The following is an 18,565-nucleotide window of genomic DNA, read 5'->3' on the forward strand; positions in this document are numbered from 1 at the left end:
ACAAATAATTTATTCTCCAAGAGAGGCTTTCCCCAGTCAGTGCAGAGCCTGATTTCTGTAAGTGCAGAATGTGGAAGATTTGGCATTAATGTAAAAATTTAATATAAACAAACATTAAAAACACCTCTTTTGCAATCTTTTTTTTTTTTAAATCTCAATATGAAGTAAAAATACATTCCATACCAGAGGAGGAGGAATAATTTTTGAGCATATCGTGCATTGGTTTGAATCAAACCTAAATGATGAATGATCATTGTTCTTTCGGGTTTCAAAATGTGAAATTTTTTTAATTGCCATCTGTGCATGAGAGGCAAAGTGTGTGTGTGTGTGTGTGTTTGTAGGTGCATTGATATAATTAATCAAACCAATAAAACAAACCTTCAGAATTTATTTCTTCTTTGCTGTCCTCCACCCCCACCCCCCACCTCAGGAAGTCACTATCTGTGCTGAAATGCTCTCCATTAGGCCTTGTGTTACAGGAAGATTCTTTGAGGGCTATTTCACCATATTTAATTATTTATATCATAGCAGATCGAGCATGATGCCATAATCAAAGAGACCCTCTGCCAGGAAATAGGCCCCCCTATCTCTACAACATTAATAACAGTTTTTAAAAACATTAAGTTTACATTATAAAGCATGAACACGTATGTTTTTACTAGCAGGCACCATCTTAATTAAATGATACCAGAATGAACTTTAGTGTAAATACAATATCATACTCTCAGTACAGTGCAATCCCAGATGAAACACACACACACACACACACACAATTTTCAGTGAATGCTGAATCACAGAATTTGGTGGCAGGGGAAAACTGATTTTCCAGTCGTAAGGCAAACTGTCACAAAGGAGCACCATTATTTTTTAAATGCAAATTATCCAACAGGGCACTCTCTCCACTAATCTATTTCCCATTTTTCATTTATTCATTGTTTATATTCTATTATGCCTCTTCTCAAAAGCCATCTTTTATTAACCTAACTTTGCAAGAAGCTTCCATGTCATTTCCATCACAATCCCCTCCTCTGTCCTGTTCCTGAGGCTGGTTCTTTCCCCAACTTGCTTTTTTTGCAAATGCAGGTGAGGGGTTGGATGGGAGACATTTGGGGGGAGCAGCGGGCTTTGTAGGGAGGGTGACCGTTCTGTATGGGGGTTCTTTTTTTTTCAGTGTTGTTTCATTCTTTTTGTTTTCTCTTTAAAACCTCCACTCTCTGGCAGGACAAGATGCCTATTGTTTCTTTACCTCTGTGTCCTCTTGTAACAGAATGAATATTACTGTAGGTTAGACTTCTTATGGAAGAACAAATTCAAAAAAGAACGGGAGGAGATAGAGACCATGGAGAACCTGAACCGTGTGCTGCTGGAGAACGTGCTGCCCGCACATGTGGCCGAGCATTTCCTGGCCCGGAGCCTGAAGAACGAGGTGGGGTGCCACGGGGCGGTGGGCTGGGGAGGGCCGGGAGGTCTGGCCATGACCTGGAGGCCTGTGGCCCTGCAAACACGGAGTGCTCCACATGTCCACTATCAGCCTGTGTTGGTCCATTTTTGAGAAGATACTGATTGATCACAGAGGCATCAGCTGAGGACAGTGGGTTAGCATCAACCCTGCACCTGTTAGCATGGCGTTTGTTCACAGTTCCTGGCTTTTCTTCCACCCATCCCATGAAGTTTTCAATGTGCAACGTGTGGCCCTGGGGTTCCCAATAAGTCACAAAAGGGGCCTCTCCCTGGTGTGAGGGCCATCTCCCTGACCAGCATGCAATAGAGGCCAAATCAAGAGGCATAATCACAGCAGTGGGTATCATTGCTCCCAGCTTCCCTGAGAGCCTTTAAAGGCCTTAGAATTTCAAAGAAAGGGCATAGACAGAATTTAGAAGTTATCCACACAAGAACAGGTCAAAGACTTGGGTCTGCTCGCTTGAATGGATAGAAATGGGGATTTCTTGGAGTCTCTGAGGGAACAGATACTTACTTAACTAGAACTAGAAGGATGAGGGTGTCGTTTTAAAGTCGAAATGGCTTATGAAATCAGATGTCATGACGTTTCTTTCACGTTCCTGACTTACAAGAGTTGGCAGATGGATTTACAGTGGGAAACTCATGTCTGAGCACCCACTGTGTGCACAGGCCTGTAGTTGGCACCGTGGGTTTTCAGAGATGAGCTGCATTCCCCGTTTGGGGGAGGTCTTCAGCTGGGATCTCCGGAACTTGCAGATGCATGAACTTGCTACTTGATAAGCCCAGCCCCCCTGAGGCTAGAGTACAAAGCCATCTCAAGTGAGGAGGCTTGGAGTAGTATTTTCCTGCAGCATATTTCAAGTTGACATTAGGTAGAAAGCGCCAGGCAGTGAGTGAGAAGCTGGACTTTATCGCTGGCTTTCTTCTGGAAGCATGCTGCACATGGAGAGCCGGTCAGGGTCCCAGAGCAGGTCTGACTGACTGTGGACCTCTCACTCCTCTGTATCTTCTGCTGCTCTCTGCAGGCGGTAGGGTATTTGGCAGCCTATCTACCTGCTGGTCACAGATAATGAAATCACTGCATCTATTAAGAAGGAGCCATCTGCTTGCAGCAGCAACAGAAAGCATCTTTATGTCGGTATGCCCAGCTATCAGTTCAGCTCATAAGGTCAGCATGTACCTAAGGTTCCCCCTGGCCTCTGGCCAGGCTGGTGCTGGGCCTGGAAGAGAGGTGAAAGAGACCGAGGTGGCCCTGCTGCCTGGAGGGGATGGCATCCTCCTGTCTCCAGGCACTCTAGCAGCATAAATGTGGGAGCCCAGAGGGCCACCACTGTGGGGAAGTGGCTTCTGAAACTGAAAAGAAAGTACTAGAAACTGGCTGGGGGATGGAGGCCGGGGAGGGAAAGAGTGAGAATATTCTGGCTGCAAGAGGCTGCTTCTGGCCAGAAGCATGCCTGGTTCAAGCCCTGCAAAGGGCCCCAAGGGATCAGCCCTACACCTTGGAGACCCCTCCTCATGTCTCCTGACATCCCCCTGGGCCGGACCTGGGAAATCAGTGGATTCTCTGTTTCTCCTCGTCGGGCGGATTTATTCTAAGCAAAAGTCTAAACATAGTTGCCTCTTTGGAGAGTATGAGGAACGGCAGGGTGGGCCTGGGAAGATACCCGGAGGTAGGTAGCGTGGACTTGAACCTAGACCACACCTGGACTCTGTCACATGAGCTTGACCTGCTGCATCTGCAGGCTGAGCACACACACCCCACTCATAAAAGGAGAATTGTGCCTGACTTTGCAGTTGCATTGGGTGGGATGGGGGAAATGGCACATCGCATCACTCTGAGCGTCCCTCCAGATGAGAAGGGCATTTGTCAGGGCAAGACACAGAGTCCCACGTCCACTCGGGTGGGACATAGCTGGCAGGGAAGACAGCGCTAAAGCGGCAGTGCTGGCAGCTGACGTCCACTCATCTATTTCCTGAGTGGCCCTACTGCGTGCCAGGCCATTATGACAACTCCCATGTGCTCCCGAGAGAGGGGGGCCTTTCTCTTCAAGTCTCATTGGTGCTGCCATTTTAAGAATTGAACACATGCAGGGTCTCCTGTAGGCTTCACCACCCAGGTGGGTCCCTGGGAAAGGACTGTAGTGGGGGCAGGGTGGCCCAGTGGGCTTAGGTCCTGACTCTGGCGCTCCCTCTCTGCGTGGGCATTTGGAGAACTGTTTAGGAACAAAGTAGGAATCATTTCGATAAGTGTGCTCTGTGCTTGATTTCCATCTTTGTCAGATAAAGAAAGTGAATTCCTTGGGGAGCCTCATCCAAGGCGGCTTCATCCCTGTGTGTCCTTGGAGTAATCCCCAGCTCCCTGGTGGCTCTAAAGGACAGCTCGTTTCTTCCTGCAGGAGACAGAGCCCGGACCCAGGCCACTGGCAGCCCTGTAGGAAAATTAGCACGTGCTCCATTTCGGAGCCTTTCAAACTCCCTGCCACAGACCTCTCCAGGCTCAAGAGCCGCAGACCCACGTTGGGGAGTCTTGGTTTTGACTCAGGGTCCCGTGATCCCCACACATCATTAGATGATTTTTCTCTAGCTGCTGATTTTGCTCAGGAGGGTGGAGCGATGCACACTGAATCTTAAATTGGGGGCATGGGACCAGTGAGACAGCCCATGACACCGTTGCTTCATTCTGCACAGCTGTGGGCTGCAAGGTGCTCTGATTTAGGCAGCCAACGCACAACTGTCCTTGGCTGTAACTTTCCGTGCTTTACTGCCAAGGTTTGTCAGTTAGGTTAAATATGGGGGAGCTACACAAGCAGCCACTGTAAGTCTTGAGGATTAAAAACTTTCAGGGAACCCCCCCTTCCCCACATAGGACACCATGCCATCAGAGCAGCCGGCCCTGTCTGCTCAAAGGCAGCATGCTGAACAGGGCAGGTTTTGCTCTGCAGTTTCCGAAGATCAAACGGTGGGTGTAGGAGAGTCTGCTGGTTATGATCCTCCTGGGGAAAATCCTGCATGCCAAACAGAGCTCGCGCGCAGGGCTGAACAAGAAAGAGAATCCCTAACCCACCGTCTAACAGTTCTGAGCACCCCCATCGTGAGTCTCAGTAGAGGAACTATTATGTTTTGGGGGGGGTTTCCCTCCCCAAAACTCCTACCAAGGTTACTAGAAGGAGACCTATCTGAGCACACAAGCCATAGCAAAGCCCTGCCTGGTCCTTCTGACATCCTGACCTTGGCTGCCCACCTTTCCTGTCCCAGTCAGACCTGTCCTTGCCTGACCGTCCCCAGACAGAAGCAGCCCTTCCCCAGCTGGGCGAGGGATGATCCCGGCCTCAGCATCCCAGGCCAGCTGGGCCACTGCCGTGTGGCTTCTGCAGCTCAGCAATGAGGGCACGTGTGCTGTGTGACAGCACAGATACTGTCCGGGATCTCGAGTGTCAGAGCCAAGTGGATGCCCCCTGCGTGAGCTCGCTCTCTCCCTAAGGCCCCCTGAGGAGCAGTTCCAGCTCTTGTGAGACGTGTGGTCCCTGGAGAGGGATCTTTCCTGCTGGATCCCTGACCAGGCATGACAGAGTGTGGCCGGCACTGGGGACAAGAGAGCCCTGCACCCAAGAGCAAGGCTGCTAGGAGGGGAGGGATGCTTGCCCCACCTGCCATGTGTGGCTTTTCTGGGCCCCAGGCCAGCCTCCCCTACCTGCTGAGCCCTGCTTGGTGGCTCAGAGCACAGGTCCGGTCCCAGCCTTGGCACTTCTGAGCTGTGGGCCCAGGCCTCCATCCTCTCAGAGGCTACAACTGATTTTAAAAGCAGTAATTCCTGCAAAGCTCTGGGAACAGTGCCTGGCATGCAGACAATACTCAATTTTAGTTATCGTTTAAGCAAATATCTCAGATTTATGCAAAACTGAAGAATCACTGCCCACTGGAATTTATTAATAGCTTCAAGGAAGCCTTTTTCCCGCCCCCCCCACCTTTGCATGGCCCCAATGGGATGGAGAACAACCCCAATGTAATCACTTTGCCCTCCTATCCAGCAGCACCTCCTTCCCAGCTCATTTCTGGGGGGTGGGCCGAGCACCCATGCCTTCGGAATGCAGAGACCCAGGGTTACTTTTGGAATTTGGCGGGGACAGGAGCATGCCTTTCACATCCACCGCAAGCATTACCGAGGCATGATTTTCTGGAACAGTCCTTGGAAACATGACCAGGACTCACGTTAACAAAGAGCCTTCCAGCCCATCAGGCGGATGTTCAGAGGAATTGAATTTCCCTTCAGAAGTCGAAAATGATTTAATCACAGTAACAATCCCCGAAAGCTTTGGTTTCGATGAAAACCTGTTCGCTCTGCCGGTGTTCCCGGCATGTGGGCAGAGCCCCTGCTTGGGTCTGCAGGCACCTCTTCCTTCCCTCGGGGCCTGAGTGTCGCTGCGCACTTCTGCAAGCTTCTCCATCGCCAGCTGCCCAGGGTGTTGACCAGATCCGGGCATCCGGCCATTCAGGCTTAGGGAGCGGGCCCTGTGTGCCTGGACCAGAGCCCTGGAAACTGCCGTGTGGTAGCAGGAGCGTTTCAAGAGGCCTCTTGAGCACACATCACAGCTAGCTTTCATCACTTGAAAAGCCGACGTTTTGACCCTTTGCTGAGTCGCCAGGTGGTCAGGATGGCGTGTGATTCTGAGCCAGGTAGCCTTGGTGCGGGAGAGCTGAGACTTGATCAAAACAGGACACAGATGTCACTGTGGGTATGCAGGGACTCACCAGGTGCGAGCCCCCGCCGCCGCCGCCTCCAGACAGACCCCTCAGCCAGGTTCCTGTAGACTCAGGCTAGAATGCCATCCGGCTTTCCAGAGCTGCTTTCTAATACCCCCCTGAATAAATTAGGCATTAGATGACAGTTGGGGACTCAGGTGCTAAATGGTTAGCACATAGGTCAACTGGCGGGGGGTGGGGGGGGGAGCTGTGGGGGATGGGAGGCCCTCCTGCTATAGAATGAATCAGTAGGAGAGAGCACTGATGTGGGAGTTTGGAAATAAGTGCTCGTGGCAGTTCCAAACTTTTTCTAGGATACCAGGCAGACATGTCCACACCTGGGCCTGAGCAGCACCAATCACACTCTGTTCTCACGTTCTGTTTACTTGCTGTCTCTCCAACTAGACTCTGAGTTCCTTAGAGCACGCTTGTGTTGGTCATCTGAGGGTCCTTAATGTGTGTCCTGAAGCCTAGCAGTCCCCCAGGAGGGAGGGGTGTGTGTGTGTGTGTGTGCCTGCGCGTATGCACACCAGATGCTAAAGTGAATTTCAGCCTGTGACACACAGACAGGAGCTCCCATGGTCCAGAAGGGATGCAAAACCGTTTGCTCATTTACAAATGTCCTGCTTGAAAACTGGTTGCATGATCCTCGGCACTCCCCTTCTAGGAAGCATAGGAATGGAGGAGACTGGAGGCCAGAAGAGGGGTGCTAGACAGAGCATAGTGAGAAGTCAGCCCCCTGGGGATCTTCCCTTCACCTCTGGCCTTCTCCATGGGCCAGAACCTAGCATGTCTATGCTTGGGGCACTGAGTGGTGTCCTGGGAAAACCCCTACCTCTGGGGGACACACAGGTGATAGGCAGGTCCCTGACCAGCGTAAACTGCAGAGGGTAGGGGCGGATTGAAATGTCTGGGCTGGGGCAGCCCGGGGGACTCAGGGGTTTAGCACCACCTTCAGCCCAGGGCGTGATCCTGGAGACCCGGGATTGAGTCCCACATCAGGCTCCCTACATGGAGCCTGCTTCTCCCTCTGCCTGTGTCTCTGCCTCTGTCTTTCTGTGTTTCTCATGAGTAAATAAAATAATAATAATAATAATAATAATAATAAGTTTAAAAAAATGAAATGTCTGGGCTGAGAGAGTTAGGGCTGCAGGTGGGGATGTAATGGGACTGTTGGGCCATGTGAGGGCAAAGGATGCTAAACATTGCTCAGGGACAGAGCAAGGGAAAGACAGTTGGCATAGGGTTCTCTGAGATTCTGCTTTACAGAGCCACCTGGCGGGGTGAACAGGCCCCAGCAGAGAATAGCCAGAGAGCCTGGGGCAGAGAGTGGTCACGAGCAGGACAGAGTGTACTGTCCACAGCAGGGGAACCTCAGGTGGTATGTTCATGGATGGAGGCAGCAGCAGGGAGTCTTCAAATAACCTATGGCAACATCCACCAGGTGTGAGTGCCAGGAGAGCATGATGCAGTCAGCGGAGCACTTTCCTGCTCCATCAGACACTCCCTTCTCTCCCTGTCCTGCACCCCTGGGTGTTTGGAAAGCCTGACTGAGAAAGCTGGGGAGGGTCAAAGTAGAAGCATGAGTAGAGCAAGTATAGAAGCCAGTCATGCCCCCTCCCTCACCCTGCAGACCTCCCTGTGCAGCAGGGCCTGTGCTGTGGAGGGAGAAGAGCCACACATTCAGCCAGGTTCCGAGTTTTGACCACTTGTTGGGCTGGGCACTTTATTGACAAGAGGACTTGAAGTGACAGTGAAGTCATCCAAGAGTGACAGGAAGTCATGGAGTTGCCCCAAGTCTTTGTTCAAGGTTGGGTTGGGGAGGAGAAGCACTGGTCTCAGCAAACTAAAAGGGACAGTGGGCACAGAGATCCCGTTGTGTTGTAATTAAAATTAAAGTAATTAAAAAGTAATTAAAAAATTACTTGAGCTTGTTTGGCAGAGTGGTTACATGTGAGCAGATGTTGAAAGCTCATTTCTAAGCTCATTTCTAACTGCAAAGCTCGATGATACCTTCTGGCAGCAGTGTGCCCAAGAAGAGTCACCCATTCTAGACTTTGAATTCCAGAATCTCCTCAAAGGCTGCCCACTTGCCCTACCCCCATTGCCAGATCCTGTGGAAATATGAGACAAGCTCAGGTCATCAGCCAAACAATCAGCTTGTGGTCCTCTCTGACCCCAAGCCCAACCCAAAGACCTGAGGGAACCTTTCATGAGTTTAGGGTATGACTCTAAGCCCTGCACTTTTCACTGGCTCCAGAGAATTTATGAAGCTTGCCTTGGTGAAGTTTCCCTGTTCCTCAAGAATAGTCCTTGAGCCCTGAATCAGGGACCAGGGGACCAGAGATCTGTGCTTATCCTTGGTTTTTCTCCAAAGGTTCCAACTGGCTGATCTGTAGCAAGTGGGTGAGCGAGCAGTTTGCAGCCCAGCCCCCAGCAGCACTCACCACCTACAGAGTGCCCGACCAGGACTCCAGAGTTCAGTCCTATGACAGTCCTATGGCCCCTAGGCCAGCCGGGAACCTTGGTGTGTCACCCAGCTCCTCTGACTTTCCATTTCCTCATTTAGCCCATGGTTCTTAACCAAGGCTGCACAGCAGAATAACCTGTGGACCTTTTCCAAAAGATGCACATGCTTGGAGCCAACCCCAGATGACATTTGGTCAGGAGGAGACCCACTGGGGACTGTCCCATGCATTCCTATTTGAGGACAGCAGAATGAGATAATGTGTCAGACTCCTTTCAATAAATAGACTTTGTTCTATTAGATTCCAAACCAGTGTAGTTAAAATGGACCCTCATCTAAACTATCAGTTGGTTCAGTCTTGCGTTTCATTGTCTCCCATTCCCTCACACCCTTAAAGACCTCAGGGGTGGGGGGAGAGAAAGGTAATGTGACATGACCTGATTGGAAGCCCATACCAACCCTGAATCCAGGTGGCATGGCCTGTGGTCATCTGGAGATGCAAGTTGAAGTGTCAAGTGCAGTGTTTGTAAGAGTGAACTCTGCATCAGACTTGGTAACTGCCCTGTGCCTTAGTCTCCTCTTCTGTACATTGAGAGTAATAGCACCAGTCAGAGGCTTGTAGTCAGGGTCAAGTTAATGCCTGTGGAGTGTTCAGAGGTGCCCTCCTGCCAGGCAGCAGGCGCCGAGTCAGTGCTGACCATTACCAGCCTTACTCTTGTCATCATCATTGGTCCCCGGGTAGTCACCCTGGCCAGTGTCAGCAGACAGTGGGGAGACGTAGGTACAGAAAACCTTTCCTTCTCTTGTCAGATGTGCTTCTTTTCCTGAGGAGCAGGGAAGTCAGGGAAATTTATATTTCTTTTTTAAAACTGGCATTTTTAACTAGAACAGGCTTCTAGGGGGGTCTCTCTCCCCTGGACGCTCCAGCTTAGTCAGCATTACTAGAACATACGCTTGGTGGTCACACGTGCCACACATTGTCTTCCCAGTTCTTCACAAAAACAACTTCTCAGAGAGACAAAGTACAGGTCTGTGCAATGAGCCAGCTCAACTGTATTGAGAGCCAAGTAGAAAAGAAGAACCTTGATACTATTGTTCATGTATTTTGTAAAGATTGTGACGCAGTAGCAGAAGGCATTGCAGGGTGATTGGCCCTGAAAACAGGAAGCCGACATGAGTCTAGCTTTTCCAGGAAGTGGATGTGGCCTTCCTTGGGTCACCATTGCCCTGATGTGTTTGTTATGAGACCTCAGGGGGAGAATGGTTCTTCTGAGAGGCCACAAGCCTTGGAGTTACAGCGCGGTTGAAGTGCTCTCTCCCTGCCGAGGGATTCATCTGGGTGCCCAGGAGAGCGGAGCTCACTATAACATCCATGCAGAGTGGATTCCCTCACCCTACCAGGCACACAGGAAGCCCCAGCACCAGCATTCTTCCTCCACTTGGAGGTCGGCCATCTTGTCTAACAGAGTGTTCCTCATGTTCCCTGGTGGGGGGGTGTTTCCCACACCGTACTGCACCCACCATGGCACCTGGCCATCCTGCCCATGTTGTGCCACCTGAAGGCCCTGACGAGCCAGCACCAGTGGGAGGACAGCTCCTCACACCCATGACCAGCCCCTTTCTTTCTGAAACCATCATCAAACTTGGAGGTTGTATGTTGAAAACATTATGGAAACACCTTAAAGTTGCATTTAAAAGACATCATAATTTTACTCGTGTCTGTGGATGAAGAACTGCGAGCGTCTTTCTATTTGAAAAACAAAAGCCTATCTTGAATAGATAGTGTTGGTGTTTGATTCTGTGTGAATAAGTTACCTGGGGAGTTGCACTGGTTCTTTCTGGTGTAATTATGAAGTACCTCGATGGGTTTCATCTCCTCCTTTCAGGAGACACTAAAGAATAAACGGCATAAATGCAAAGGATGTAGCCATAGAAGTAATTTTAGGCCAATATAGTAGTTTGGGAGATGATTTTATTTGCCTTCCATTGCTTAAAGAATGCTTCTTTCCTCAGCCAGAAGTCTGTGATCCCTTGTAATGGTCTAAGGTAGAGATCACAGAGAGGTTTTACCAGAAGGACACTTCTGTTAGCTGGTAGTGGCCATGGAAGCACTGTGCTGAGGTCTCAGAGCCTGCATCCTGCTTCTCAGAAGCCTTCACTCGCCATCAATGGCCAGGGTCTAGAATGGGCTTTGGGCTGGCTAGGAGCAGGTGGATTGGGGTGCTGGGGGATTTCCTCACTGACTCTAGCGTAAAGAAACACTTGTCCTACGTGTGTATTTACTGAAAAGGTTTCCTGGTGCTCAGCTCTTCTTTTCCTCCTGGGCAGGACTTATACCACCAATCCTATGACTGTGTCTGCGTCATGTTTGCCTCCATTCCGGATTTCAAAGAATTCTACACAGAATCAGATGTGAACAAGGAGGGTTTGGAATGCCTTCGGCTCCTGAATGAGATCATCGCCGACTTTGATGATGTAGGTACTTGTAGCCCCCATCCAACGCTTCAGCGTTCTTATGGCCATTGCATTTAAAGTGAGTCCCATCTGGTGGCATGTCTTATGTCTTTTGGTGTAATTTGTGGTAGCCAACTAAAAATTAAAGCCTTTTGCTCTGTTACGGTACTTGACTAATTTTGGAACAATAGATTTTATTTGTGAGATAGTATGAGCCCTAGAAACAAGTACCAAAATCAATATCAATAAAATGGCTTTCCAGTGTTCTCATGAATTTTCTCAAAAAGCTTGATCTCCAAGGAAAACATGTGCTTATCTCTTGATATAAAAAGAGATAATGTATTTATCATAGTAGATTATTGGCATGTCTACCTCAGCGTACTCCAAGGTTAGATATCAGCTTGAACTGTGTGGGGATGACATGTTTTATTATTTAAAAAGCAGTATGTCTGAAGAATAATATATTTTAGAAGGGACAAAGTATATGTTTCAGAATTTGAAATGTGTGTCATTTTTCAATTTCCAATATGCTGCCTACATAGAGAATAATGTGTTTTGTTTTCTGGTGAGAACAAACACACCTATGGTTTTAAGAATGTTGCTGCTATATCATTCTTATAAATATCAAGCAAAATATAGCAAAATTGACATATGTGAACATAGGTTATCATGATTCATGGAACTTTGAAATACAGAGATGAAATTATTCATGTGCTATGATGGTTACAGGCCAGCCTTCTAAATGTCTAGTGTGACTTGTGCATTTCTCTGTTACCACCATTGTCATCAGTAGGTTGACTCAAAACTTATGGTGAAGTAATGGCAACTAGAGATCCCTACCCATTTGCCTAATTCCTAGTGAGAACTGCAGACAGGAGCAGTGTTACAGCTGCTCTTCACTCAAATAAATGTTCCCCAGTACTGACAGGTGAGTGGCAGCGCTCTTTTGGGTTGGATTGGCTCATGGATATGTGGTGCAGGGATTTGCTAATCTACCTTAGACACTCTGGCATGGAATCTTGAAAGAAGCTCCTCAGAAAGCAGGAATAAGATGTTCCCAGTCTTCACTTGGTACCAATGTCCTCCTGAGCTGATAGGACCTTCCAGAGTTTTCTTCTCCTCTCTCTACCCCTTCTCTTTCCTACAGCGTCTGCTCTTATTTTTACCTATTCTTCATCCCACTTCAAGTCCTAATGTATTTGATGGGGAAGAGGCCTGTAGGAAGCTGGTAACTGGTACCAGAAATTGGGACAAGAAATATTCAGGTCAGAGCTAATGGGGGGAGCCATTCTAGATCATGATTCCTTTTACATCTAGAGCTCAGAGGCAAAAGCCAGTTCTCAGCACTCTAATTGGTCATAAATCACCTTCACCATGCAAGGAAGACCTCCCTCACTGAATCATACTTTTCTGTTTAGGCCTTTCAAACACAGAATTGGGAAATTTATTTGAGGCAATTGTCACTTGCATCATAATCTATCCTAGTTCCTTCACTAGCAGATTTTAAAAGGTAATTCATGTTAATTGGAAATAAATCATTATACTGCACTGCCTTCCAAGGACACACTCTGTGGAATGTATAAAGTGTTCTTTCTCAACAAAGCCCAAGGTCAAAATGTGAATAAACAGTGGTTGAAATAAGTCATATTCCCATTACTGTGAACAAGAATTTGAGAGTGTCTTTAGAAAGTGCACCCAGTTGAGTAACAGAATGCTTGTCATTGCTTTACAGCTGCTGTCCAAGCCAAAATTCAGTGGAGTTGAAAAGATCAAGACCATTGGCAGCACATACATGGCAGCGACCGGTCTGAGCGCCGTGCCTAGCCAGGAGCATGCCCAGGTACAGATGTGTCGGCCACACAACAGCACTCTGAGCCTCAGCTCCACCCATAGATCATCCCTGGAGTCTAAACGGCCATGACTGCCTCATATACTCATACCATGTGTACAACCTAAAACCTCAGTGATTACAACATTATGAAAAAAAGAAGAGAATTCCAGAGGCTTCTGAGGGTCTATTCACAGAACTCCTTTCTCGAGTCAGGGGTAGGAAAAAACAACCAATCTGGTAGCTGCTTGATACTAGATAAATATACAAGAAAGTAGAAGATGAGGGCTGTTTATTTTAGGATGACGCATTAAAAGATGGCTTCTGGCCTTTTGATTAAAAACAGTGTGGTCAAAAACCAAGCTGACCACCTAGAAATTAGATTGAAAGGTGGTTTGGGCAAAACTGAATGTCTTCATTCAATTAACTATAGTTTTGAAGGGGTTTTCTGTTGTGTTTTGCTTTTGTGTGTGTGCATAGGTGTATAGATAGGCTTATGTAGCTTGTGATTCAATGAAAAAGCCCCCCCCCCCCCACACACACACACACTTCCTTTTAGGGCAGTGGGCTCCCTGATGGCACCAGTACAGGTTTGCTACAAGGCAAGGTGGTGGGTGCAACTCAGAGGAACAGAACTTACCAGAGCACAGCTTGCTGTAGGCAGGCCGATTCCTCCCAAGAAAAGAAGGGCTGAACCCATATGCTCTGCTCCCTCTCCCACACCCACCTCCCACAGACTGGATGGAGTGAGAGAGGGACAGAGAAACAGCATGCTAAACAGAGCTCCCTCTGCTCTTTTTCCTCAATATTCATGGGCAGAGACTGAAACGTCAACCATCTGACTCAAAGTTAATGCTAGCAGTTTTCCAAGTGAATGGGGCAATATGTATTCCATTTGCTCTTCTCCTTAGGTATTTGCTTCCAAATTATTACTTTTTAATGGGTAGGCATTACTTTAGTAATAAGGAAAAGTAAAATAAGTGAGAAATAAAAGAAACCTTAGAAGAACCTTATCTTGGATTCTGAGCCGTGCCCTGAGGAGTCCTCTTGTTGCCAGAGGTAGAAGGAAGAACGTGTAGCCTGTAGACATGGTATTGTGTATTTTTAATGGTTGGATTGGATTTTTATTAACAGAACATCATAGAATTTGAAAAGCTATTGGAAGATTGTAAAATAGCAGTAGGAAAATGTATATAACATTATTTTAAGTCCCTTTTAAGTGCCATAATGATACCAAAAACAGAATGATGAGAATTTTATTTTCTTGGCTTTAATGAAAGCACATCTATACTTTTTGAGCACCTTTAAAGTTATGGGACAAGTTAGTCACTAAAGAAGTAACATAAAATCTTACAAATGGGAAGGGACATTTCTCCTTTTGCCTCAGGCTGTGAGGTGTTGAGCACTTGCTGTCTCAGTCAGCCAGGGCCGCCACAATAGAACGCTGTGGGCTGAGGGGCTCAAGAGCACACATTGGTTGTCTCATGGTTCTGGAGGCTGGAAGTCCCGGATGGGATTCCTGCAGACTACAGGTGCTGGTGAACTCTCTTCTGGCTGGTCCATGGCCCCCTTCTTACTGTGTCCTCACATGGTGGAGAGAGAGAAAAGATCTTGGTGGGGGGAGGGTTTTAAGGCTTCAAGATAGGAGGTTTGGTGGAGGAACGATTGATTCCACATACTTATATTTAAAATGTTGATATTTTAGTTCATTCTGGATTTTTCTGCTTTAATTTTTATTTTCAAAATATTGCATTAGCATGTCATGTATCATGGTTGTCATGCTTTTTTGCTGCCTCCTGAAATTCTGTGCCTAAGGGGAGTCCCTTACTCACCTTGCCTAATCCCAGCTCTGCTTCTGAGGCCTCTCCAGCCAGTCTCCCCTACTAGGCCATTTAGGGCACTTGACCTGATCATGCCCACTCCAGACCTCAGGTCACCCGTAGCCACCTACGGATTCCTTGGTGGGGTCCCAGAGCAGAGATTTTCAGAGGTGCCGCTGCCTGAAGACCCATTCAGCATCAGTGCATGGGGTGGCCTGTCCCCCAATGTCCCCGAAGCCCTCATGTGTCTGCGTGTCCTGCCTGTCAGACTCTGTCTCCTCCAGATCCATTCCTCAGGGTCTCTCCCTTCCCACGGGCACACCCTGTGGCCTGAGAGGCCTCATCCACCGCCTTCACTCTGCACCTCCGCCTCCTCACCAACACCCACACCAGAAACCCCACTCTTGAAGATCAAGAAGCACTCCCAGATTCTAGAATCCAGGTCCAGTTATGTGCTCCGAACGCTCATTCTCGGAGTCCTGCCCTCGGCCTCTGGTCCAGCTGGTGGTCACCTTCACCCAGAAGTCCCTCCTCCTTCTTTGGTCCTTCACTTGGCTGCCTGCTGCCTGCGGTGCCTCTCTGCGGAACACGTTCGTGTTCTTCCCCTGACACTTCCTCTCGGTCAGGGGCCTCACCTAAGACTCCATCCATGATCCATCCCCTCTGCATCGTCAGCCCCGGCCAGCACCATCATCTGCCATCCTGCCCATGGGCCAAGCCTACATGTCCAGCTCTCCGTGGCCAGCCTCATCTTCTTCCTTTCCTTCCTCCTCCCCAAAACAGGGCCCCAGTCATCCCCGTGTCTCTGAAGATGGGGCTGGAAATCCCCATTGCCACTAGTTTTCCTGGGTGGTTCTGATGTGCAAGGAAGACACCCTGACCTGAGGAACCTTGCCTTGTTTCTCATCCACTACCCAGATGATAGGAGGTGCCATGTCTGATGTGTTCCCCAAAATCCCCGGCAGAGGGCAGTGTGCACAGAAATGACCTGGGTTTGTTCAGTGGAGCACATGCCCACCTTACTGCCCAGAACAGCATTTCACTTCCTTCCTTCTGTTTTACAAACCTGCTACTTGGGGTATAAACCCTCTTCTTTTTCCCCTGATATTTGTGAGCACTGACAAAATGCCTCCTTAGCCTGCTTTTAACAAACCTAAGAGATTCCCATGTCACAGCTGGAAAAGGAGAAACTGAGGCACAGCAGTGTGGTAACTTGCCCAAGGTCACAGAGAGGACAAGCAGCGACAGGGCAGGGCTGCCCTGAGGCCAGGAGCTCTGGTGCTGCTCCATCAGCCCCTTCACCAACCCCTCCCACACGTGCTCACATCTGCACCCAGTTAGGATCTGCACAATTAAGTCACTGCTGCTTCCTGCCTGACCTTAGCACACCTTTGCTGTCCAGCATGCCCCATCCCTCCTGCCCTCCTCGGCCGCAGCCATCAGACTGGCCTTCTTAGCTACCCTTGAGCTGCTTCCTGACTCCTTACCAGGCACCACGGTTCATAAGTGATTATTTACCTGACGCTGGAGTGACTTTCAAGTGAGACCACTCATGATTTACTGTAACAGCTAAGCTTCCTACACCCCGAGATCCTTACATAAATAAAGTGGTGAGCCTGCCCATTTCCTAAGGCTATTGGGAAGACTGCATTAATATGCAAAATACTCCGTGGCCTGAGCAGGTAATAAAAATGCTAATAGCCCTAATAATCAGTTGTGACTTGTACACTGTTTTGCATATTGATACCATTGCTACCTCCAGTAGAACAGCTATAAGGGTTTGGGATATAAATGTAATATGATACGTCGTCATGTCCAGGTGGAGAGTTTACTCAAAATGAGCCATTTTGGTGTAGGGCATTTAATTAGATCTTACTAAGGTCACCCTAGAAATATTTTGAAGTGCAGTACAAGTCTTCTGCAAGCAACGTACCTTATGTTTGATTGGGGTGGGGGGATGGTAACGCCCTTGATGCATATCAATGTGGACATTTTATTTTTATAAGAGATGAGTGTCTCTTCTGCCTTTTGTAACCTAGCTAGCTGTATCCTACCTACTTATTTTTCTAGTTATAAGCCAAGAAACCTTTCTGTTTATTGTTCCGCCAAATATTTAGTTTGGCAACAAAAGACATTCAATATTTGCAAAATATATTGAGTTTATCAAGGATTAATGTGCTTTTCTTAAACCCAAGAAGAGGCAAAGGTATCTGGATAAAAAGCCTTTGCAAATGTAGCTCTTATTCATAAGGTCCTCCCCATTTTCTCCCAGTGGGAGCAGCATACTTACCCACGGGAACACAGACGCATAGAAGCCTGTCAACACCTAGCCAGAGCGGGGCTTTTATGTCTGCCTTTGTTTTGCTTCGTTTGTATTTCTTAAATGAAACAGTGCGTTCTAATTTTAAGCTTGCAGACAACATGACTAAATGGTTGGTTGCATTATGCATAACAACTGACTGTTGTTTTTCAAAGAAGCAGGCACTTGTCAAAAAGTGAAATGTTAGACTGAGAAAGGGCTGGAGTTCTAACCCCACTCACACTTCCATGAACCATGTGCTGTGCTGGAAGCCGCTGGTCAGCAGCCCTCCCCTCCACTGCCAGGACCCCACCTGCTTCCAGGCCGGAGCTGCAACTCCTGCTTGTTCCTTGCCTTGACCTTCACACTTGAAGCCATGAGAGCAAATTGTGGTTAAAAGTATTTTTTCTTGACTTACAGAGTATTAGTTTTAGACAAAGGACATTTCACCAAAAAAAACTATCATTTCCAGGGCACCTGGGTGGCTTAGTGGTTGAGCATCTGCCGTCAGCTCAGGTCATGATCCCGGGGTCCTGGGATAGAGTCCCATGTCAGGCTCCCTGCATGGTTATCATCAGGGATGAAGTTCAGGTAGATAATCTACCAATTTTCAAGAGAAGCTGGAAATGATAGTTTTTTTTAATATTTTATTCATTTATTCATGAGAGACCCAGAGAGAGAGGCAGAGACACAGGCAGAGGGAGAAGCTTCTCCTGAAAATTGGTAGATTATCTACCTGAACTTCATCCCTGATGATAATCATCATCAGCTGGAACACAGAAGCAGCTGGTTCTTTTTTAGACCTGGCTTGTCCACAGTGCGCCTCCTCACCACTCCGTCTGGCCTCGCTAGCCTCACCGCACACTGGAAGCTCAGCACTCAAGCCCTGAGAGGCTCTAGGGGCCCTATCATAGAGGAAATCCATCCTTTGTGCCCTAGTCAAGGATCACGGTTTCTCTAGTCTTGGCAGTTGTGTACAGGGTTCTGATCTTTTTCAAACAAATATTATTAAGAACTTTAGTAAGTTGAACCCAGAACACAAGAAGGAAAACATTCATTCAGATTCATGCCTTGATTATATTATTGGTGTAATAAGCCCTTCCTCTGGCTCTTATTCACAGACTCAAGTACATTGATACCCATGGCCAGCAACACTTTGAGAAGAAATAATTTGTCGTACCAGAAAAAAAAAATGGTGGGGGGGCGCGGGGACAGAGAGGCACGTGGTGGCAGGAATATTTTACTCATCACCGTGGTATGAGGACTAGTGCTTTTCAAAATTTTTATAAAGCAGGTGTCTTCTTACTCTTTTGAATTACTCAATGTAATTATTGATTTGTTTTATGTAAAAATTACCTGATTTTAAAAACATTTAAAAATAAGTTTAGTATTTTATTTTAGTCATTATAAAATAATTATTATTTTTTAAATTTTACTAAAAAACAAATCCAACAGCAGACCCAGGGCTGTAGGTTGCGAATAGTTACTAAACTTTT

At 47.7% G+C, this 18,565-nt stretch overlaps 1 protein-coding gene across 2 annotated transcripts in view; it reads left to right on the forward strand.

Moving 5' to 3' along the window:
* Positions 1-18,565, forward strand: part of ADCY2 (adenylate cyclase 2) — a 387,405-nt gene that overhangs the window by 353,657 nt on the left and 15,183 nt on the right. The window contains exons 20-22 of one of the 2 annotated variants that reach the window (XR_005984284.1): positions 1,285-1,426; positions 10,997-11,143; positions 12,855-12,962. Coding sequence is in view for 1 of the 2 variants with exons in the window: in XM_041731928.1 (XP_041587862.1) it covers positions 1,268-1,426; positions 10,997-11,143; positions 12,855-12,962 (414 nt within the window). In the remaining variant the exon portion in view is untranslated. Of the gene's footprint in view, positions 1-1,267; positions 1,427-10,996; positions 11,144-12,854; positions 12,963-18,565 lie in introns of those variants that run through there. The other variant, XM_041731928.1, reaches the window with a different exon arrangement.

Source organism: Vulpes lagopus, chromosome 17 (assembly GCF_018345385.1).
Source record: "Vulpes lagopus strain Blue_001 chromosome 17, ASM1834538v1, whole genome shotgun sequence".
Lineage (NCBI taxonomy): Eukaryota > Metazoa > Chordata > Mammalia > Carnivora > Canidae > Vulpes > Vulpes lagopus.